Here is a 21,810-nt window from a genome sequence, read left to right as displayed (position 1 = left end):
TTAGCATTCATTTTGAATATTTGCAGCTTATCATTGCTCGAATCACAAGGCGGCGATCATTGGCTTGTGTCCCCTCACGCGGGTTCTCACTATCGCGCATAGTTTTGAGTTGGCCGATCGTATTTGCGCCGATCGACCCCGCAGTCTGACCACCTGAAGTGTCTGGTGTTACTTTAGTCCTTAAATTTTCCTCTCAGTGAAGCTGTAGTGTACAGTAAGATCCACAGAGAGATGTGGCTGGTACCAGGATAGGAATTGATACGACACGTCGTCGCAAGATCGGCAAACTATCGAGATGCATAGCCCCAGGTCCCCGTCACCGATCAAAGAAATCATTGACTCCAATTCTTGAATCCTTATCAACCATCAATCACCATTCCTTTTCCAAGGACGTCGCAGCCAAACATTTTCGCCATGACGATGTCCAAGATTACCACCCACACCTTTCCGCTGAATAATGGCGCCTCCATCCCAGCTATCGGGCTTGGGACATGGCAATCAAAAGATAACGAGACATTTGAAGCTGTGAAATATGCACTGCAGCACGGTTATCGCCACATCGATACTGCCTTGAACTATGGCAATGAGAAGGAGGTTGGCGAGGGTATACGAGCTTCAGGTGTGCCGAGGGACCAAATTTGGGTGACAACCAAGCTGGACAATCCTTGGCATCATCGTGTGTCGGAAGGGCTTGATTCTTCTCTCAAGGACCTTGGCCTCGACTACGTTGATTTGTATCTCATTCATTTTCCGTGTTCGACTGATCCAGAAGATGCATCAAAGCATCTACCGGATTGGGACTTCGTGAAGACCTGGTAAGAATCTAATTTTCCACCCAGACATATATTGGGGAATAAAAGGCTCATTGGAATAGGCAAGAAATACAGAAGCTTCTTGCTACTGGAAAAGTGAGGACGATCGGTGTTTCCAACTTCCAGATCTCGCATCTGGAGAGACTATTGAATGACGCATCGTGTAAAGTGATTCCGGCAGTCAATCAAATCGAGGTATTTGCCTCCATGTTACCTGTTTATGATTGATCGGTACTGATTCTGTCGAATTTTCCGCAGTTGCATCCGCACAACCCATCGTGAGTCAATCGTGGGCCTGGATCATGCGAAGTTACCGGTGCTAACCAAATATAGTCCCAAATTACTGGAGTACTGCATGATAAAAGGCATTCATTGCACTGCATACTCCTGCTTGGGTGGCAACACGACATCTGCCATAAACGCTCACACTAGTCTACTCGAGGATCCCGTTGTGCTTGCGATCGCAAAGGCGAAAAAGAAAACTCCCGCTCAAGTTTTGTGAGAGACCTTGTTGCAAATAGCGGAAAGCATGCTAATGAATGCAGGTTGATGTGGGGATTACAACGCGGATCCAGTATTATTCCAAAGAGTGTGACGCCATCAAGAATCGATTCCAACTTTCAGATGGATGACTGGAGGTTGTCGAAAGACGATGTTGCCGCCCTTAGCGGGATTCAAACACGCGTTAAAGTTGTTGGTGATGGTTGGATGCCGATTCGCGTCTTTTTGGGAGACGACGAATAAGGAAAATGAAATAGCTTGAATGACTATAGCCCACCAAGGCTGACTAAAAGGCAAATTCTGTCCATGCAAGAGAATTCAAATGCATCAAAATATCTTATCTATTCTTCACATGTATATCCACATGCGATCGTCAAATGTACGCGTTTCGATGTCGTCTCAGATAGTAAAATGTCCCGTCAGGCAAGACGGGCCAAGGTATGCGCTTAGAAGTAACCGGGGAACAGCCAGTCGAGCTTCTTCTTGGCCTCAGGGCTCCACTCGGGCTGAGGGGTGCTGACACCGAACTTGATACCGCCAGCCAGGTGCTTGGCCTGGACAAGGTCGGTGTTCTCATCGGCAGCCAGGGCATCGAGGACGGCAGTAACGAAACGGCGAGCGTTGTCGGCATTGGCCTTCATGTTTCCCATGACCATCTCGACGGTGACATCGGCAGAGCTGTGCCAGCAGTCGTAGTCGGTGGACATGCAGATCATCTGGTAGGCGATCTCGGCCTCGCGGGCTAGCTTAGCCTCGGGCAGGACGGACATGTTGATCACGCTGCCGCCCCAGGCACGGTACATGTTGCTCTCAGCACGGGTGGAAAATTGAGGGCCCTCTGTATCATGATTAGTTCTATTCCTGCAATGCGTCGTTCTTCTCCGAGGGAAAGGGTTGCCACATACCCATGCAGACAATGGTGCCCCGGTCGTGCAGGATAACACCGTCACCCTCCAGGCTGTGCCCGCACTCACGAACAACCTTGGCAATCCCCTCATCGAAGGGGTCGCCGAAGGGAACGTGGGCGACAACACCGCCTTCGAAGTATGTCCACGGGCGAACACCCTTGGTACGGTCAATGATCTGGTCGGGGATAACAAAGTCACGGGGCTTAATTTCCTCCTGGAGACTGCCGACGGCGGAAAACGCAATAATGCTGCGGACACCGATAGAGCGCAAGGCGGCGATGTTGGCACGAGCAGGGACCTCGTGGGGAGCGATCTGGTGGTGGGCGCCGTGGCGGCTCAGGAACGCGACGGCAACGGTCTTGGCATTGTGCCTGCACTGGTGGTGCAGGATGGTGATGGGGGAGGAGGGTTCGCCCCAGGGGGTCGAAACAGACAGAGAGGCAACCTGGGTAAAGCCAGGCAGCTCGCGCAGTCCAGTGCCGCCGATGACAGCAATGGGGACTGGGCCTAATGCGATATGCGATTGTCAGCAGGATAGCGGGGGAGGGGTCGCGGGCTCAACGGGCTCAACGGGCTCGGGATAGAAGTACCCTCGTAGGTGTTGGGAAGAGCAGTCATTCTCTTAGCAAGTTGCTTTGCAGACTCAATGCGACGAAAGGGCTTGGATATGGAGGAAAGTTGACGAAGCCAGGACATCTCTTGCGACAAAATTCAGAGCCCCGCTTCCACTGGGTTGCCCCACGTGGTTCCGCGGGCCGTCCACCGCTTTGGGCTCAGATCTATACAAATCCAGAGATTCTAATGTTATTCGTTTTGATTGTCATTGGGTAGAAAGGGGAGACCAATTTTGGGCATTTTCGTTTTCTTTTATCTAGTCAAGTTTATAGTCGGATACTCAGGGTCGTCAAGGCTCCCCAGGTCAAGAAGGTCCATTGCCATTGAGACCATGCCAGATTGCCTAACAGACCTTAACGTTTGAGGGGTTGGCAGGTAACGGTGGAAGAGACGAGAAAAAAACTGATACACTATTGATACTCCTCAGTATATATCTGTATTTCCTCCTTGGCTTTATTTTGGTTAAATTGGGGCTTTCGGTTCTGCTGCCATTGCCCTTTAGTCTGGGCTACAGGTGCTTGTACGGACATTTAGTACTACGCGATACCATGCTCTTGACATTTTCCTCAAATACATTTCTTACATACATATGTAGCCGCGTTTTGTATATCACTAATTATGTAGACGAGAGACTGTCATCTATATCTCCCTCCAATGGCGATGATGAATGGACAGAATCTTCTTTCTCCTTCATATTCCAGCTGTGTTCCAGAAAGCTTGCCAGATGACCCGCGAAGTCTGACCCCATATCCTTCTGCACACTATACGCATATAGACTCCAGAAAAACTTTTCCCGGCGTTTGAAATCAAGGTAAACCTTGGATATGTGACCGACTCCGAATACAGTTATATGACCACCCCATGCCTTCATGCTATTTTGTAAGCAAAAGGGGAGGGCCCGGCCGATCTCATCGGCGTAGAATTCCGAAAGTAGATATTCCCCCGCTGCAGGAGGCAACAACTGGGCTTGACCGATCAAAGCTTGAAGTATAGATAGCGCTGTCCAGAAAAGAACGTGCATCCTGGCATTGTCGGGCGAGGAGAACCTATATGGAGGACCAAACAGGTGCTCTGCATTAGGCAGTCTGGTGATCAATTCACTAGAAGAACAAGGAATGGGCCCGCCACCTATGTCTTCTTTTCTTCTCATGTACCAGGCTAAAAGCTTTGTCCTGTGCACAAGACAAGCAATCAGAGGTTTCTGTGTATGGGAGCCACAATATGCGGAGTCATTATCCGTATCAATTATGGCTGCAAGGGGGGCAATTTCCGACATGAGGTTGAGTAATTCATCGATGGGGAGAACTGGATGCTTTTCCAAGCCCTGAATGGATGGAACTTGATTTTCACCCAAAATTATCTTTTCCTTGGATTGCAAAGGAGACAAGGCTTGTAACTATGCCATGCTGGGTGTTAGGCAAATCACACACGGCGGGAACTTTAAAGAGAGTGGACGACGTACCATTCGCATCCTATTGAAGCCCAAATACAGGGTCTTAACAAGAGGATCACTACTCGTGTGAAGGGAATAATGTTTCAAGATTCCGCTGGTGACTGTCATCTGGTTGAGCCAGACATCAAGACCATAAGGGCAATATGTTGACTGAGAGAGTCCTGCATTAGCTCAAGACCCTTGAATCTTCAAACAAGATAAGAAATGAAGAACTCACAATTAGGCAGTGAAAGATAGCAGCCGTATAGACCACATCGTCACGATACGTGTTCCGCTTTATAGCATGCGACATGTGTTGTATCGCACTATTATATAGCTGAAGTCCATGATGAAACATGCATTTGTCCTGTTGACGACCGAGAACGATACAAGTCTGCGCTGCCAGAGCCTTTTCAAGCATTGGAGACTTATTCGGGAGCGCGGAAATGCCAGATATGAGGCCATACGAAGGATCGATGCCGGTTGTTCCTTTGATATCGATAGGAAAGTAGGTATTTAAATATGACGCAAAAAGCTGCACCCGTTTCGATGGACCACTGTCGAGCGCATTGTGTCCAAAAGTTATTGGTCTCGCGCGATTGTAATATATAGTCTTAGTCGTTGGGTTATTATTGTCCGAAGTCTCTGACGGCTTTGCGCCGACTCCATTTTGAAGTTGGGTAGCTGGAGGTGTCCTCGAGTTTGCCGGCTTCCCTTCTTTTGTCGAAATGATTTCTTGATGGAAGAAAATCCGAAAAGTTTCATACCCCGGACATTGAACGCCACGTTTTATACAACGTTCACACTCGGGCTCTTGCTTGTCGCACTAAGTCCGAGCATCAGCATTGACCAGGTAAGGTGATGGGTAAAGAGCTGACCTTGATCTTGCGCTTTCTACATGTTAGACAGCCAGTTGACTGCCACGCATTACCACCCATACTCGTTCAGATGCGGTGTCGAGCTGAATTGGTGGGGTGGGTCGACTAAGGTTTGAAGAGTGAAGAAAGCAGAGACATGTTAGGCGAGCTTGGGACACCGGTGATCCGGCCCCCACTGAGGTCCACCATCTATACACGACCGCCAATTATGATGTTTGAGTTCTCTTTAGGGGTCTTAAGGGTGGAATCTGACGAAACCCCTCCAGGGATCGCTAAATCCACCACTCAGCCAGGTTGCGATGATAGTTTTTCCATGATCTCGGGGAATTTCAATTTGGATCATTGTCCGTTGCCCTAAAGTCGTCTAACACCGATTGGCCGCATATGTGGAATGTGAGGAATAATACCTATCACATCATCGTGGCCACTCCAGTGCGCTTCGATGTGGCGTTGAATCAAAATCAAGTGGATTTGCTTGAACTTGTCAACTCTTTCGCATTCGCTCAACTCACACGAGCAGTGATCGGTCATTTGGAAAACTTCTATCTGACAGATCCGTCCATATCAATAATACCCACCAAGGACAGGGTATGAATATGGGTCCGACCGCCAAAAATCCACACCGCCCACACCGGCCGTGCTCAACCCCGGGTAAACAACCAGCCCCTTTCGATCCACCTAGGCAGCATTCGAGGGGGGGGAAATTACACTCTAAGATGCAATGGTGGAGCACTTTCTCCACCGTGCGAGGTGTCTATGCGGATAGACCTCTGTAACACTTCTTCTCATTTACATCTAAATCATTACTCACTAACGCTAATTTTGCATTACCGCACCCAAGAGCCGCTTAAAGACAATATTTGGATTCTCAATGAGCTCCACACAAAACAAAGTGTAAAAAAGCTATCAAGCTAATCAAAAACGGGGACCGGGCAACTCTACAACGGATGAATCAGCTGAAAGATAGCTTTATGTCCTTTCCAACTAATAATAGTATTTTTCATTCAATTTTGATAATTGCTTTTCTAGTTACCCTGACACGTGGCCGTTGATGTAATCAATGGCCATTTGAACTGTCATATGGTTAGCGGTGTTAGCACTCAATGTCCTCAACTGAAGTACTGTCATTGGTGATCTTTTCAGCTTCTTCATCCGGGATTTCGAGACCGAATTCCTGTATTTCCTATCAGCCCACAAATCAAGGCAACAATGAAGAGATTTCGTACCTCTTCGAGAGCCATGACTACCTCCACTGTATTGAGCGAAGGCCAAGATCCTCCACAAAGCTCGTGGTATTTACTACCTGGAAAGAATAAGCATGTTGATAAAGAGTCCACTATTTGCAAATAGGTTCATATTCAAAGTATTTCTTCGCCTTTCACTCCCAGTTGTTCTACAATCTTACCACAACCTATAATTACACAATGCGTAGAAGAATTCAATGGAATGCCTTGAAAACCTATGAAGCCGCCTGGTGCTAGTTTCTAGATGATCTGCAGCTACGTAATGATTCCCTGACTCAGCAGCAGCCTAGTCGTAACAAAGCTTGAAGGCCTTAGCCACTCACCGTGGTCAAGCCACATTTCTCCAAGAATATGGCCGAGAGACTCACGTCCCCAACATCATCGCTCGTTCTCGCACAATGTCTCTCAATCGCTCGAGGGGTCGACTCTCCTTAGCCCTAAGAATGCATTCTCGGGTTTCTAGCCTACACCACAGGAAGGTGAGGGTCGTCGCAGGCCCTGATCCCTTGGATCATCGGAGGCTCCAAACTTTACGCTTCCTTGGTAAGCAACAGGATTTATAATCCTGCAGAAAGCTAATCCAGGGTCATGCGACCGTACGGACTTCGGACTACAGTTAATGTCGAGATTGATAAGCCTGCCCATCACTTACTTGCGGTAGCTGAACAAGTACTAAGTAGGCAGAAGCCAGGCCGCGTTGTAGGCAGTCTTTAGGTCCATAGGCAGAAGCCGGGCCGCGTTGTAGGCAGACCTTAGACCCAATCTGCCCTGACACCCTCGATAGAGTTTATACCGCAGCTATATATACTTGGTGAAAGCTCGTTATTTATGTCATTCCAAAGTATCTAGTTTATCATCCGTTGATCTCAACAAAGTTCAAACTTTCACCGAAATCATTGTACCACGTGTCAATCCAACCCACCCTATAACAATTCGGAAAAAAAATCAGCATTCTACCAACAGCACAACAGCATCTTCAAATCATGCGTGTTCTCGTTATTGGTGGTAGTGGACAGACTGGCCGTCTCGTCATCGATGAAGCTTTACAGCGCGGCCACAAGATTACAGCCTTGATTCGTAATCCCTCTGCACTTCCGGCTATGGAAGGTCTGAAGATCGTGAAGGGCACACCGGTGGAACCTTCGAACATTGAAAGCGCTTTCAACGCAGTCCAAGGCGACCTCCCAACTGCTGTGATCGTCACGCTTTCATCTCCAAAAGAAAAGGGGACACGAGTCATGTCTCAGACGCACGAAAACCTCGTCGCTGCTATGAAAAGGCATGGAGTTTCCAAGATTGCGACACTATCTTCATTTGGAGTTGGGTCTTCTCTCGCGAATATCACTGTGCTTATGAAATGGGCAATTTCCAACACCAGCCTCGGGCATTCATTCGTGGACCATAATCATGTCGATGAGATACTCAAAAAAAGCGAATTGAAATTCGTACTGTTGAGGCCAGCGAGACTGACTATGGCAAAGAAAAAGCCCGTTCAGTTCCTTGGCGACGATGGGAAAGGACTCGGTATTTTCGCGGGTCTAGGGGGGATTTCGAGGGCTAGCGTGGCGGCATGTCTGGTGGATGCTGTTGAGACGAGCACTTGGGATCGAAGCACTCCTGTGATATCGAACTAATAGGGTGTCAGAGTATGGGCCTCTGTACAGGACAACCCTTCGGCAGGAAAAGATACGCTATTGAAAGATTGTGCTTTATGAAGCCTTATCTATTAGTTAATGTATGCTTTCGGACATAATAACATTAAATCGGTTATCTATTTAATTCTGCATTTATTAGTGGCTTCTTCCTCACCGAAGGGGCCTTGACTGGCTTGATTTGTGGAAAGTACGCTTCATCACCAGAGATTTAAATCTGTTTGTTAATATTGAGTATCTTTCGCCACCGTCCTATTATTGAGAGCGGCCTTCATATCGATCAAGTAGTGAATATAGATCGGTGGGTCCTCATTATATGCCCGACCTTCCTCCCAACCACCGAATTAGATTAACGGAAGGCTACTCTTTTACGAAGCAGTTTGCTGTAGAGAGGTGTGACTGATGGGTGTTAAGTCGATGTTAGTGCAGTTTGTGTCGGATGGGGAGGCGGTTAAACGCCGTAGCCCTCATGGCCAGTGAGAGGACTAGGCTCTATGTCTCTAGGCCTACTGTAATGACAGACTTATGGTGAATTACTATTAGTTGATGCCCATGCCATCGGCCACCGTTGAGGCTGTTGTTGTTCTCCTGCAAACTACCGCAAACTGGTTGAGACAGCTTTTTGCCGATGGTACGATTCGTGATGAGGTTCTCTAAGCTAAAGAGACACCCCTCAGAAGTGATAATTTATATATGCCGCACAGGATGACAAGGAGAATCGAAGTCACCCATCAGGTCATCAAGTTACAAGGTGCTAGACGGCCCTCCCCATGTGATTTGCAGAGATCCATTGGTTATAGCTTTCCAAGCAATTCCACTGAATTCTTGTACACATCGTGTGATATTACGTGGCAATGTATTGTATTATACAGACTAAACTTTACGGTGTCCCTCTATTTAATGCGGTCCGCTCAATAATGGATCTGCGTTAAGACCTCGGCGATGGGGCCACAAAAGAGTCATTATGTGTGTATTGGTCAAGCCGATTTCGAGAATGACTGTACCTGATTTCTTTTCTTTCATTTCCTCTGAATAGCTCACACGACATACGCATAGGGATATTCAAATCAAGATAAATTAAACGTCTAACCGTCTAATCGTAGCCAAGGCCTACTACTAGCACCTCCTCATGTTTTTTTTGACTTGTAGCCTGAGGCAGAAATACTCAGTTCTGACTCAGCAGTGTGTTTTTTTCCGGGCTGGGCTAGGTATCCTTGAAGAGCCTCGCGTCGTCCCGCTAATACTATTTGTCTCAAAACGAGGGGGAGCATTGCGCTTATCATTAAATCGGAACGACCAGGGGTTACCGTGGGAGGTTTGATCCAGAGACAGATCGTCGGATGCAAAGCGGAGTTCAGTCTGCGACCAGACTCCGGAGCATGTGAGATCCGTTCGATTTGAACGAAGATGTCCTTGTCTGCTCATCGCCCAGGATCTGGTGCAATCCACTCTTTAGTGGAACTGGTCCGCAGAACACTGAACTTCGATCCTCTTGTTATTGTGAACTCTGGACTGATTGTTATCGGTTTGATCACATCGCTCCGCTCTGCCGGGAATGTATTATACCACTACGCCGAAAAGACATGCTTGTCAACGGTACATGTGAGGGCAGAAGACCCTCTCTACGAGGATATTGTTCGCTGGATGAACGATCATGCATTTCGCCGGCACAATTTTCTCTCCGTGCTGGCACAAACCACGAATAGTTCCGACAACGACAAAGCTTTAACACGCTCCCCACTGGGACAACTGGAATCCGATAACCTGGTCAGCTACCGAGAGGTAGACGACAACTCTTTCATCGAGCTGAAGCCTTTCCACGGATCCCGGTTCTTTCGCTTCAAACGCACATGGATGTTGTTTAGCCACGCGGCGAGCAGTCCTGATAGCAGCACTCGGCCTCCACAGGTGGATAGTAATCCTCCCTTGAAACTGCAATGTATCAGTCTTTCACTTTCCCCGATCAAGAAGTTCCTTGAAGAAGTTCGTGCGTACGGTCGCAAAGTCTGCGTGTCGAGCATCACAGTCTACCGCACCAGGCCTGATTCTCGAGACCTTGTTCGTTGGAGTTCAGTTGCTTCGCGACCATCGAGAGATATCTCGACTGTTATCCTTGATAAACAGAAAAAGCAGACTATCCTCCGGGATATCAACGAATACCTTCATCCGCACACAAGACAATGGTATGCCAACCACGGCATCCCTTACCGACGTGGATATTTGTTCTCCGGCCCTCCAGGTACCGGGAAGACAAGTCTTGCATCCGCAATTGCTGGTGTATTCGGTCTTGATATCTATGTGCTGAGCTTGTTAGACCCAAGCATGACAGAGTCACACTTCATTCGGCTGTTTTCCGAAGTGCCTACGCGGTGCGTGGTGCTTTTGGAGGACGTCGACGCTGCAGGGTTAAACAGAGGAGAAGTGAGGCCTAGCGGGGATGGTACGCAGCCCCACTCGGCGAAGACGCCATCATCAAATACAGCTGTCTCTTTATCCGGTCTCCTGAACGCAATCGACGGCGTCGCATCGCATGAAGGCCGCATCTTGATTATGACCACAAATGTACCCCAAAATTTGGATCGCGCGCTCATTCGGCCGGGTCGTGTGGATATACATATTCGGTTTGAGCTTCCATCTCACGAGGAGCTGCGAGACCTCTTCTTGAGCATATACAGCGACGTATATCAGAACGCTGTTGTCCCTATTGGAGACAAGAAGCGGGAAACTGGAAGACTCCATGACCTCGCAGTGCGCTTTGCGGGGTGTCTTCCCGAGAGACGATTCAGTATTGCGGATGTGCAGGGGTATCTTTTGCGATATAAACGACAACCGGAGGAGGCTTGTGGCAATGTTAGGAGCTGGGTCGAGGATATGGAATATGGAGAATTGAGCTCGTGAGTGTGCACTACTCTCGTATGCCAGAAGGACATTCAACTCGACCGCAAACACCGACTTCACACAAAATCTCCACTTGTACTATACTTCGAGCATGTATATCAAGCGTTTGAATATACTAATATTAATTTCATTGTAACAACAATCAATACATTCAGAACTTCCTTCCGTTTACGCCGCTTTCCACTCGTAGTGATGAGGCCCCTTCTTCACCGGTCCAGGATCTTCACCGGGAATACCGGGCTTATTATAGCCGTGTGCGCCGAAATAGTCCATCTGAGCCTCCATAAACTTGGTCGGTATAATCACCCCACCCTCATACTTGAGGTACTCAAGCGTTGCTGTAATGGACGGAATGTACTGATCTGTCATGGCGCCTTGGACTACAATTTCCTTCAGGGGCTCATAGTTGCTGTGCAGTTCCTGAGAAACAGAATCGAAAACTTTCATGTTCTTCACTGGCTTCTCGGCCAGTGCTGGCTGAAGTAGATCTGCAATATGCTCGGACTCAATGATATAGCCTGCACGCCAAATCTGCAAACAATCGGCCATATTAATTTCCCATCCTTCGTCTTCGGATGCTCTGGCAATCAGTTCCAGGCCCTGGCAAAAAGACGCGAGGAACGTGGCGTATACAGCGCGTCGCAGCTTTTCAACCAACGTTTTCTGATCCATGGATGACCCTATAGGTTTCGGCGCAGGTATCTTCAGCCTTTCAGCGACATGCTGGCGTTCACCACGGTTGCCACTTGCAATGCGCATCCAGTGCACGGCAGCCAATGTCGGGCACGAGACATGTCGATCAGCTGCCTCCATCAAAGACCAAAGAGGCGTGCCTTCAGTGTTATCGTCGTCTTAAACCACCTTGTCAAGAACGTCGTCGAGTACATAACCGTTGTTCATGCTTGCGCCTTCGCCCTTTTCATCCCCTTCCGATGTTTTCTTAGTCCTGAGAATGTCGGCTCCGATGTTGATGAGGAAGTTCTTGCACAATTCGCCTGTTTTGTTCCATTACGTGAAGATTTCCCCGATCTGAGCGTAGTCCATTTCCATGCCATAGTGCATCAAAGAACACGCTTCGGCAAGAGCAGACAACAAACCGCCCTCAGTACCATTGTGAACCATTTTGACGACATTTCCCGAGCCATCTGGCCCAATCCTGGTAACACATGGTGTGCCATCTTTGGGTGCTTTAGCAGCATACTGTTCAAGGAAAGGCATAACAAGGGCGATTGCTTTGGCATCTCCACTAGGCGATAGACTAGGTCCATGTCACGCTGACTGATAACCACCAGAAACGCCCATTCCAATCCAGTCAACGCCCATAGCCTTGCATTCTTTCTGGCGGCGTTCCGTTCTCCGGTAGTTTTCATTGCCGCCGTCGATGATGATATCGCCCTTTTGTAGATCACACTTCAGCATTCCCAAGATCGAGTCTGCTGGGGGTCCATGTGTAACCGAAAACATGAAAAGCTTCCGATCGTCGATGTTTTGTCCTTCGAGATTCTTGGTGAACTTTTTTAGATCGGTGAATCCTTCTACCTTGGCCTTCGAGGTTGTGGCTTTCTTCGACATGTCGGCGATTTTTTCGATATTGGCTTTTTCCACGTCCCAGACTGACACATCGAGACCAATTTCAGCGAATGCTAAGACCATCATCGAGCCCATGCTTCCAGCTCCGACCACGCCGATGTGCTTGAATGGTTGGGATGCATTTGTAGACGGCATAGTGGCGATTCTTTTCGTCAACTTAGATAGCCCCGGGCCTACGGAAATTGAAGAGGGCTAATGATATAGAGAAGGGCCAGATTGGGGATAGCAGTTTTGATGTTCTTCAACACACGAGTAGCAACCGGATTAGGGCTTCGGGATACTGTCAACGTGCAGTCAGTACCGGCCCCGCCCCATAGATGGCTATTGACGAGCAATAATATCTCTTGGGTGTTATCTAGCATTCTTCTTTTTCCACATTGCTGACAGATGATGTAGAACTGATGAAAAAGCCCCAAAGCAGGCAAATCTGTCGTGCATCATGATGATGTAGCACGAAGCTATACACTCGTACGAGATCTCAATTTACCTAATTAGTTCATCCTCTGAGAGAATTTGAACATCTATCGCTCAAGTTTTTCTAATCCCAAGCGCTATTTGGGATGGAAATCTTTCAAATTGACACCAATAACCCGCACATCCGTCCACACTATCCCTTATCCTTCACCTCCTGCTCAATAGTATCCAGCCCCAGCGACATCCTCCCACGCAAACGTGAAACGATCAGCAAAACCGGTTTCATCTCATCCAAACTCTCATTCCCCAATATGCCTGGACAGTTTTTTGGCCTCGTGCATGAAGTTATTGCCAATGAGATCCAGAGGCTTTTTGATATTGATTCGGTGACTATTAGGAACCTCTAGCCTTTTGCAACTCTCAGGGCTGGAAGAGGGGGTCGGCGGGGAGGAAGGATGCGTTTGCGAGGGCGAGTGAGTGTATTAAAATTATGTTATGAAAGATCTTAGGGCGGATCAGTTACAGGTACATTTTCGTTAATGGGTGGGGGTCGCGATGGGACGGATGGCTAATGGTTTTGTATGTTGGATCTATACATTCTCCAACCGAGAAGATTTCAATATCCCGCGAGTCTGCCGTCTCGGACCTTCGTGAACCAGCGGACATGTTAACAAAATATAACTTCCGAATGCGCATACAAGAACCAGTTCTAATCGACATACGCACTGAGGTACAAGGGAGTATTGGAAATGAGATGGGACATCGACCGTCCAAATGTCGGGTTGTGTTTAGATACCTTCCAGATGGCGGGGGGTGATTATGCAGATTCTACGTCCGTCGGGATCACCTGCAGGTTTGATCGAAGATTTATCGGAGGATATTCTGCAGAAGAGTCTCGCTGTCAGCATATACGAGGACACTCAAAATATTCCGTCAGTTAATATCTATTGCTTGCAGATATTCGACGCATATAACTTTTCGCCGGTGCTAAAGGATGGCCCTGTTGAAGGAATAAAGCTCCATGGATCGTTGAAGTCTTGAGTACCGACCTATGCCGTATTCCGGTGGTCATTTGCCTATTGAGAGTGCGGCAAAAGCGGCTTCGAAGACTTGGTTCCGTAGGCGGTCCTCCCTGGAATGCTTCGATGCTGTCAGAGAGAAAGAGGAAGAAGTATGAGATGGAAAAGTATACGAAGATGGCAATGGAGACTATGCAAAAGTTGGTGACTAGATGTGGCTGAACATTTGAATTTTTTGGATAGATATAGATATACAGGGACACAATCCTTTGTTCAACAAATCAAACGGAGGCAATATATGCCTTTTGAGAAAAAACGCCGAGGGTGGAATGCAAAAGACGCCATGATGTCATAAGGCATACAGTATTAACAAGGTGAACGAGTCAGAGTCATTACCTAGTTGGCGTTGCTGGGGTAGGCAACGGTGTAGGTGGGAACAAACTCCTCCTTGATGGAGCGCAAGCTGACGAAGCGCGACAGCAGGTTGGCACTGCCGGCCTTGTCGTTGGTGCCACTGGCGCGGGCACCGCCGAAGGGCTGCTGACCAACAACGGCACCAGTGCTCTTGCAGTTGATGTAGAAGTTACCAGCGGCGTTGCGGAGGTGCTCGTCGGCAACCTGGACGGCCTCGCGGTCCTGAGCGAAGACGGATCCGGTCAGGCCGTAAGTACCGGTGGTATCGATCTTCTCGCAGATTTTGACGAAGTCGGCCTCGGTCGCGTCGTTGTAGGAGTGGATCACGATGATGGGACCAAAGAGCTCGCGGGACAGAAGAGGGTGGTCCGGGTTGGAGGTGCGGTAGACGGTAGGCTTGATGTACCATCCCTTGGTAGAGTCGTAGGAGCCGCCAGCGAGCAGCTCAAGCTCGGGGTCGTTCTTAGCGGCATCGATGACACCAGCCAGCTTGTTGAAGGAGCCCTCGTGGATAACGGGGCCGCAGAAGTTGGTGAACTCAGATGGCTCACCAATCTGGAGCTTCTCAACCTCGGCAGCAACTCCTTGAGCAAACTCATCGGCGATGGAAGACGCGACATATGCACGAGAAGTAGCACTGCACTTCTGGCCCTGGAACTCGAAAGCACCACGGACGGTCTGAACAACGGCGTTGCGAACATCGGCAGACTTGTGGATCAAGTGGAAGTTCTTGCCACCAGTCTCTCCCACGATGCGAGGGTAGCTGCGGTACTTGCCATCGGCAACACCCTGAGAGATCTTGCCGTAGAGGCTACGGAAGACATCGGTGCTGCCAGTGAAGTGCAAAGCAGCGAATTCCTTGTGAGCCAGAACAGCGCTAGTAACCTCCTCGGCCTCACCGGGCACGAACTGGATGACATCCTTGGGAAGTCCGGCCTCGAGAAGAATCTGGTGCACAAGCCAGTTGGAGGCAATGGCCGAGGGCGAAGGCTTCCAGATAACGACGTTGCCCATCAGAGCGGGAGCGCCAGCCAAGTTACCACCGATAGCGGTGAAGTTGAAGGGGCTGATGGCGTAGACGAAGCCCTCAAGAGGGCGGTACTCGAGGCGGCTAGTAAAATATTAGCAATCCGGTCCCTCCTGAAGGCATATGAGACTGTACTTACTTCCAGACACCAGGAGAGTGGTGAGCGGGCTGCTGAGAGTAGACCTCCTCAGCGTACTTAACACCGAAGCGGAGGAAGTCGACCAGCTCAGCTGCAGAGTCGATCTCCGCCTGCCAGGCATTCTTACCCTGGCCGTGCATGGTCAGAGCCATAATATCATAGCGGTACTTGGTCGCAATCAGATCGGCGGCCTTGAGGAAGATGCTGGCGCGCTCGGCGAAGGGAGTGGCGGCCCAGGACTTGCGGGCAGCCAAAGCAGATGCGATGGCGTCCTCAACGTCCGACTTGGACGCATTGGAGTAGGTAGCGACAGCGGCGTGCGAGGCGGGGTTGCTCTGAGTGAAACTCTGGGAGCTCTTGATCTCCTTGCCCGCCACGACCAGAGGGACGTTCAATGGAGCCTGCTGCTTGTATTTGGCGAGCGCCTCCTCCAGACCCTTGCGGCTAGCAGTTCCGGGCGTGTAGTGCTGGTTCGGTTCGTTGTTGATCTGGGGCACCTTGAAGTTGGCGTAAGTGCCCATAGCACGCGAGCTCGAGCTCGAGCTCGGGATGCGGGATGCAAACCGCGAGAGCGGCTGCGCTCTGGCGCGCAGGAAGGTCGACTGCATTCTGGATATGAAGCTGGAAGAATACACAGGATTCCTGATCGCTTTCCAGAGGTCGGAGTGAATTAAAGAAAGAAACAAAATTTGAAAATCGACGCGGGGTACCTGGACATGATGAAATGACCGGCTACCACCGGCGGTGACCCGAAGCTCAACGCGTTAAGCTGTGTAAAGTACAGAGTACATGGCGCACGAGCCGGTGACGAATAAGAGTAGGCCGGCAAGAGTACCGGGTGGGTCAACCGGCCCGGGTGGATCCACTATGGGCTAAGGTCGCTGTACCCTGTACTCTCTCTATCTAGCTCTCTATCTAGCTCTCTATCTTGCTCTCTATCTTTGACCGGAGATAGTAATTAGTGAGTTGAATAAAGTGCATCGCGATAATCGAGATATGTACCGCTAGCGAAGATAAAAGTGGAGACTGTGTGGAAAATACCGTTTTCAGATCTAGGTGCGACCCACTCCATAGGTATCTTAAGGTATATCTTGGCGTCCTTTCATCTCACACCGTACACTGCACATTCATTGAAGGAACCCGAAGAAATCTGAAGCTCAAAAATAATTGTAAATGGCATCATGTATAAAATCTATGTACATGCGTGGTAGTCTAAGCAACCCACCACCAGACGCGCTCGAGCCAGTTACGAGGCAATCGTTCCACCTCAGTTTCACTCATTCGATCAATCGCCTCCTTGCCAGAGATAACATCTAGGTCAGCCACCGGAACCATCCAAGGAGTCCGATACCAGATCTTGTGACCAAAGTAAAGCGCAAAGAAAATGGCAAAGACAATGTAGGAGACCAGGAAGCCCGAGGCTGTGAACGAGCCCGGGAAGAAAACAGCATAGCCATTGGTAATTGCGAGCAGTGAAACAACCACCAAGGCATAGTAGGCACCCCAAGGCTGGAAGGGGGTCTTGAATGGTCGTGACTCGAGAAGCCCGTTGAAAGCCAGAGCTTTGCGGAAACGCTGCGACATGGTTAGTGGGATGTATTTGAAGACAGAGATTAAGTGATAACATACCAGGTATGCAATGGCCACAAGAACCCAAGAGACAAAACCGCCGACCGTTGTGATATTGGTGAACCAGTAGAAGACGTTGGCACCCGAGCTCGACAGATTCAAGAATGCCAATAGGCCAATCGACCAGGTGATCAATACCGCAGGGTAAGGTACACCATTCTTATCGCAGTGGGTGAACATCTTAGGCGCCTGACCAGCACAGGCAAGGGAATACAGGGTTCGCGAGCCAGCGTAGACCCAGGAGTTACCAGAAGACCAGGCTGAAAGAAGAATTGCCGCGTTGATAACGTGGTTCAGTCCCTTGATGCCAGCATTCTGTATACCAATGACGAAAGGGCTGGCACCGGCGCCGGAGGCTCCGCTAGCAACGCCAGAAAGAAGGTTCGGGTCGTTGTATGCAACAGTGACACCAATGACTAAGCTTCCAAGGACATAGAAAGCAAAGAGACGGTAGATGAATCGGTTGGTTGCCTTCGGGATGTTGCGACGAGGCGAAACAGCCTCTCCTGCAGCGGTGGTGATCAGCTCAGGTGAGAAGATGAATGAGAATCCAGATTTGATCAAGGCAGTCCAGAAAGCCAGGAAGCGACCCGTGTTGACATTTGACACCAGGTACGGTTCGACGAAAGCGCCGGGAGTTTCCCAGTAGCGGAAGCCAAGTCGATCATGGTTGGGACCTCCGCCAAAGAAAAGTACAACGCCGAGAATAATGAGGCCGATGATGGCGATGATTTTCAACGATGCGAACCAAAACTCGGCTTCACCGTACCATGATACAGCGACAATATTCAGGAAGAGGATAACTGTAGAAAAGGTCGGCATAAGTATAGAATCTCTGCTTGCGATGCGGTATTTCTCTTACCAAGAAGGACGATTGCAATCCATACACCGACACTGACTGAAGTTGGCCAATATTGGATTACAAGTCCAGCTGCCGTAACTTCAGACGCTGTTAACATCGAGAACGAGTACCAGTAATTATATCCTGTGTTTTGTTAGCATTTACCTTCATGCAGACCAGGTGCGAACATACCAACGGCAAATCCCAGACTGGGCTCAGTGAATCGATTGATAAAGTAAGGCACGGACACGCCGCGCACGGGGAGGTAGGTGGTCATTTCACCCAGCATATTCATAACAAAGTAAACCACTGACGACATAACGATGTATCCCATCAGTAGAGGGGCTATGGATGATATTAAGTCAGCTATCATATCCCATATATATATCATTCATGGAGGGCTCTTACCAGGACCGACCAGAGACAATGTTGATCCACTTCCAACAAACAGTCCAGTGCCAATACAACCACCAAGAGCAAGGAATTGAATATGGCGTGAACTCAAACCACGGTGTGTCTCTGTGCCAGGTACATCCACTTCACCCGAGAGTGCTTTGGGGTCATCATAGGATGGATCGACCTCGCCTGCCTCGACGGCCTTCGGAGACTTTTCCATGATGAGTATGGCCAAGAAGTCCAGAGAATTCTTCCAGCAGTTGCAAAGAACAGCGGAATGAGTAAAAGAACCAAAAAAATATAAATATGCAAAATTTCTAAAGAGCTATGGAAAAAAGAAATCTTTAGAGACCGCTACCAGCGCGCGCCACCAGGGATAGATAAAGCAGTTGACAAGGCCACGCCCCAGGTAAAATTGCTGGCCAACTTGCGGGGAAGCGACAATATCCGACGACAAGTTCCGCTATTTGAAGAGTCAATTCCTACCCAAAGCACGATTCCATTGGTTGGTCGCCGTGATCGGACGCATTTTCATTCCCAAAGTTTAAAAAGGATCTAGAAGAACGCCCGTAGTGGAGACACAGGTGGGCACTTTAGGCCAAAGGCGGCTCTTATCGGCCACTGTCTGACATGGTATCTCTAGATTCGGAAGACATCCTATCTGCGGCCGATAGAGTTATCTGTAAGTGATGCTGTTGTCAAATAGGAATCATTTCTGCGGTAGAAGCCTTCACTATGCGCCGCTTAAGCTCTTGAGGCTCTTTCTAGCCGCGATCGCCAATGCTTAATTCTGGAACCGAGTTTTGATTGGCTAGACCATCGCGACGTTTCGCGATTTGCAGGTGATGTAGAATATCTGGGGATTCACGTGGATCTGGGGGAATTGGGGCCCCTTAACTTTTTAGGTAGTCAAATGTATGGGGAACAGCAATTACTATTGAGTAATAGAAACTGGCGCTTCGCAGGAGCGCCGGTAGCCGGGAACGCGTGAGCACGTGAGGGACCCGAAGCTGCAGAAAGCACCGGCCCGGTGATTTGCTTATCGGTGGCCCGTGCCACCCCAGTCCGCTATCAAACCGGGCCGTGATTATCGGTTCGCCATACCTGTTTTTTCTTTTCTTCTTTTTTTCTGGCTGACTCGATCATGGGATCTGACCAAGTAATATTCAGGCTCGGAGGTCTGCAGATCAACTACACAAGGAGTTAATCAGGTTAATGCCGGTTGTTCAATCACGAATAGTATTGTCTGCTGTGATCCCGGTCCAGTCCCGGTCCAATCGAGGTGTGGGGTAATATAGTCCATAGTCCGGGATAGCCTGTATTCAGAGTGAATCTATGAATAATACCGGCTCAAAACACTGACCGGTACCGAAGGACTCCATCCGCACCGATAAAATATGTGTGCTTTTGCCGGTTGGCCGTTGATTAAGCTCGCTTTCACCGTACCGGTGTAACGCGCTTGCCACCGGCCCTTGTCCCTTACGAACTGTACATAATCCCCTCTTCATAGTACAAAGTTGCCTCGCTTCAACATTGGGTCTTCTGTCTTTTCTACCAACCAGAAGTCTTCCTGAGCTCTCTCAAGCGGCTATTGCCATTTATACATTTTCTATTCCCTTCTCATTTATCGACGCATCATCTCTGTTATTCCCGGATAAGCACTACGACACTCACATCAATGAAGGCTGCTCGCTCAGTGCGGGTGCCCCGCATCCAGAGTACCAGCACTGCTGGCAAGCGACTTGTGAGCCGTACCGGCACCTCGAACTCTTCTGTTGCTGCTAGCAACGTCTTCCAGTCGCTATCGCCATCCGTCACCGCGCCGACGCCACGGAAAGCACTGACAGCTCCCCTGTCAAAGTTGCCGCTTTCAACTGTTCTACGCTCTTTGATGATTCTTTCCGTATCGTCCTCTTCCCTGCTTCTGAAGCCTTGCATTTACACCCTTTCCCTCCTGGCCCATCCTCGCTCGGCTTTGTTCGATGTCTCCAAGAACCCGCTGCTGAACTTCCTTGTGAAGCACACCATTTACAAGCAGTTCAATGCGGGTGAGAATAAAGCTGAGGTCCAGCAGTCGATCAACAACATCAAGGGCTTGGGATGCCGCGGAGTTCTCCTGGGCTATGCCCGTGAGGTCCTGGTTGGAGAGAACCAGGAGGCTGAGCTTGATGCCAAGGCAGCTCAGGCTGAGGTCCAAATGTGGTTTGATGGCACTATGAAGACCGTTGATATGGCACAGGAGGGAGACTTTGTCGCTCTTAAGTAAGTTTATCTTCGATTTCCTTTTTCGCATCGGGATCCTAATCCATCATAGGTTTACTGGTATGGGAACAGACGCTCTTCGCCACCTCCAGAAGGAGGCCATGCCCTCTGAATTCATGGACTCGTCAATTCAGAAGGTCTGCGATCTGGCTATCTCCCGTGGCGTTCGTCTGCTCGTCGATGCCGAGGAACAGGCTGTGCAGCCTGGTATCGAGGCTTGGATTATGAAGTACCAGAAATATTGCAACGCCCAGACCCCCGGCCGCGCCATCTTCTACGGCACATACCAGGCATATCTCCGCTCTACTCCCATTACTCTCAACCGTCACCTCGAGATGGCCCGCCGCGATGGATATACTCTCGGCGTGAAGCTCGTCCGTGGCGCATACATGAAGACCGAGCCCCGTCAGCTGGTCTGGGCCGAGAAGGAGGACACCGACAAGTGCTACGATGAGGTCGTCGAGGCTCTTCTGACCCGCCAGTATAACTCCATGCTGCAGGCTCCTAACAAGGATGCCACCGAGCTGCCTCCCGTCAACGTGATCATCGCTACCCACAACCGCGAGTCTGTGCGCAAGGCTCATGCCATCCGCGTGCAACAGTCTCTCAAGGGTGAGGATTACGGCGTCGACCTCAGCTACGCCCAGCTTCAGGGTATGGCCGACGAGGTTAGCTGCGAACTCCTCCAAGGATTCGAGAGTGCCGAGGCTAGTGTTGGTGCTACTCCCATGGCTGCCCCCAATGTCTTCAAGCTTTTGACTTGGGGCTCCGTCCAGGAGTGCATGGGTTTCCTGCTCCGTCGTGCTGTTGAGAACACCGAGGCCGTCGGACGGACCAAGGACTCTCAGATCGCCATGATCGCCGAATTGAAGCGTCGTTGCCTGAAGGTCTTTGGCCGTAATTAGATTTCGGTCATCTTGTGCATTGATTGAAGCTTTCAAGCCTGCTTTTTCTAAGGCTTAGATACCACTTTTTGTTTCGTGTGCGGGAGCCCAGTCGCTTCGTCAAGGGGGTTCTTGCTTGCATTTGTGCGCACTTGGGATGCATCCACAGAGGGCGTTAATGTTTTATGAGTCACGGTAGCTGCAAATAATGATACAATCCAAAATTCAATATATTCCTGGTCTTCTGCCCTATTG

General features: G+C 49.5%; 10 protein-coding genes across 10 annotated transcripts; 5 read left to right on the top strand and 5 right to left on the bottom strand.

The window, feature by feature from the left end:
• Window positions 1–414: 414 nt before the first annotated feature.
• Window positions 415–1,556, top strand: N7443_008774 (Cytochrome P450; the record flags this gene model as incomplete). The annotated part of the gene is made up of 5 exons (XM_056888830.1): window positions 415–815; window positions 875–1,007; window positions 1,071–1,090; window positions 1,146–1,310; window positions 1,358–1,556. 5 exons carry the CDS (start codon window positions 415–417, stop codon window positions 1,554–1,556), a joined length of 918 nt encoding a protein of 305 aa, XP_056738132.1.
• Window positions 1,557–1,759: 203 nt separating this feature from the next.
• Window positions 1,760–2,917, bottom strand: N7443_008773 (S-methyl-5-thioadenosine phosphorylase; the record flags this gene model as incomplete). The annotated part of the gene is made up of 3 exons (XM_056888829.1): window positions 1,760–2,151; window positions 2,219–2,728; window positions 2,812–2,917. 3 exons carry the CDS (start codon window positions 2,915–2,917, stop codon window positions 1,760–1,762), a joined length of 1,008 nt encoding a protein of 335 aa, XP_056738131.1.
• Window positions 2,918–3,452: 535 nt separating this feature from the next.
• Window positions 3,453–5,206, bottom strand: N7443_008772 (Zn(II)2Cys6 transcription factor domain-containing protein; the record flags this gene model as incomplete). The annotated part of the gene is made up of 4 exons (XM_056888828.1): window positions 3,453–4,232; window positions 4,299–4,439; window positions 4,507–5,094; window positions 5,147–5,206. The coding sequence occupies 4 exons, from the start codon at window positions 5,204–5,206 to the stop codon at window positions 3,453–3,455; spliced, it is 1,569 nt and encodes a 522-aa protein (XP_056738130.1).
• Window positions 5,207–7,373: 2,167 nt separating this feature from the next.
• On the top strand, window positions 7,374–8,024 carry N7443_008771 (NAD(P)-dependent oxidoreductase; the record flags this gene model as incomplete). The annotated part of the gene is made up of 1 exon (XM_056888827.1): window positions 7,374–8,024. One exon carries the CDS (start codon window positions 7,374–7,376, stop codon window positions 8,022–8,024), a length of 651 nt encoding a protein of 216 aa, XP_056738129.1.
• Window positions 8,025–9,449: 1,425 nt separating this feature from the next.
• On the top strand, window positions 9,450–10,940 carry N7443_008770 (BCS1 and AAA domain-containing protein; the record flags this gene model as incomplete). The annotated part of the gene is made up of 1 exon (XM_056888826.1): window positions 9,450–10,940. The coding sequence occupies one exon, from the start codon at window positions 9,450–9,452 to the stop codon at window positions 10,938–10,940; it is 1,491 nt and encodes a 496-aa protein (XP_056738128.1).
• A 168-nt stretch (window positions 10,941–11,108) lies between these two features.
• Window positions 11,109–12,665, bottom strand: N7443_008769 (6-phosphogluconate dehydrogenase, decarboxylating; the record flags this gene model as incomplete). Its single annotated transcript, XM_056888825.1, has 4 exons — window positions 11,109–11,773; window positions 11,831–11,935; window positions 12,038–12,181; window positions 12,227–12,665. 4 exons carry the CDS (start codon window positions 12,663–12,665, stop codon window positions 11,109–11,111), a joined length of 1,353 nt encoding a protein of 450 aa, XP_056738127.1.
• A 425-nt stretch (window positions 12,666–13,090) lies between these two features.
• On the top strand, window positions 13,091–13,761 carry N7443_008768 (J domain-containing protein; the record flags this gene model as incomplete). Its single annotated transcript, XM_056888824.1, is given in 3 exon segments — window positions 13,091–13,330; window positions 13,342–13,417; window positions 13,454–13,761. The coding sequence occupies 3 exon segments, from the start codon at window positions 13,091–13,093 to the stop codon at window positions 13,759–13,761; spliced, it is 624 nt and encodes a 207-aa protein (XP_056738126.1).
• Window positions 13,762–14,359: 598 nt separating this feature from the next.
• Window positions 14,360–16,151, bottom strand: prnC (delta-1-pyrroline-5-carboxylate dehydrogenase prnC; the record flags this gene model as incomplete). The annotated part of the gene is made up of 2 exons (XM_056888823.1): window positions 14,360–15,488; window positions 15,544–16,151. 2 exons carry the CDS (start codon window positions 16,149–16,151, stop codon window positions 14,360–14,362), a joined length of 1,737 nt encoding a protein of 578 aa, XP_056738125.1.
• Window positions 16,152–16,755: 604 nt separating this feature from the next.
• On the bottom strand, window positions 16,756–18,629 carry N7443_008766 (uncharacterized protein; the record flags this gene model as incomplete). The annotated part of the gene is made up of 5 exons (XM_056888822.1): window positions 16,756–17,118; window positions 17,173–17,975; window positions 18,035–18,157; window positions 18,206–18,358; window positions 18,422–18,629. The coding sequence occupies 5 exons, from the start codon at window positions 18,627–18,629 to the stop codon at window positions 16,756–16,758; spliced, it is 1,650 nt and encodes a 549-aa protein (XP_056738124.1).
• Window positions 18,630–20,087: 1,458 nt separating this feature from the next.
• On the top strand, window positions 20,088–21,576 carry N7443_008765 (proline dehydrogenase family protein; the record flags this gene model as incomplete). The annotated part of the gene is made up of 2 exons (XM_056888821.1): window positions 20,088–20,671; window positions 20,724–21,576. The coding sequence occupies 2 exons, from the start codon at window positions 20,088–20,090 to the stop codon at window positions 21,574–21,576; spliced, it is 1,437 nt and encodes a 478-aa protein (XP_056738123.1).
• Window positions 21,577–21,810: the final 234 nt, after the last annotated feature.

The sequence above is a fragment of the Penicillium atrosanguineum genome, assembly GCF_028827265.1.
Source record: "Penicillium atrosanguineum strain IBT 20685 chromosome Unknown utg000007l_segment0_segment0, whole genome shotgun sequence".
In the NCBI taxonomy this organism is placed as follows: domain Eukaryota; kingdom Fungi; phylum Ascomycota; class Eurotiomycetes; order Eurotiales; family Aspergillaceae; genus Penicillium; species Penicillium atrosanguineum.
Note: the sequence above shows the minus strand (reverse complement) of the source record. Positions and strands in the feature narration are given on the sequence as shown.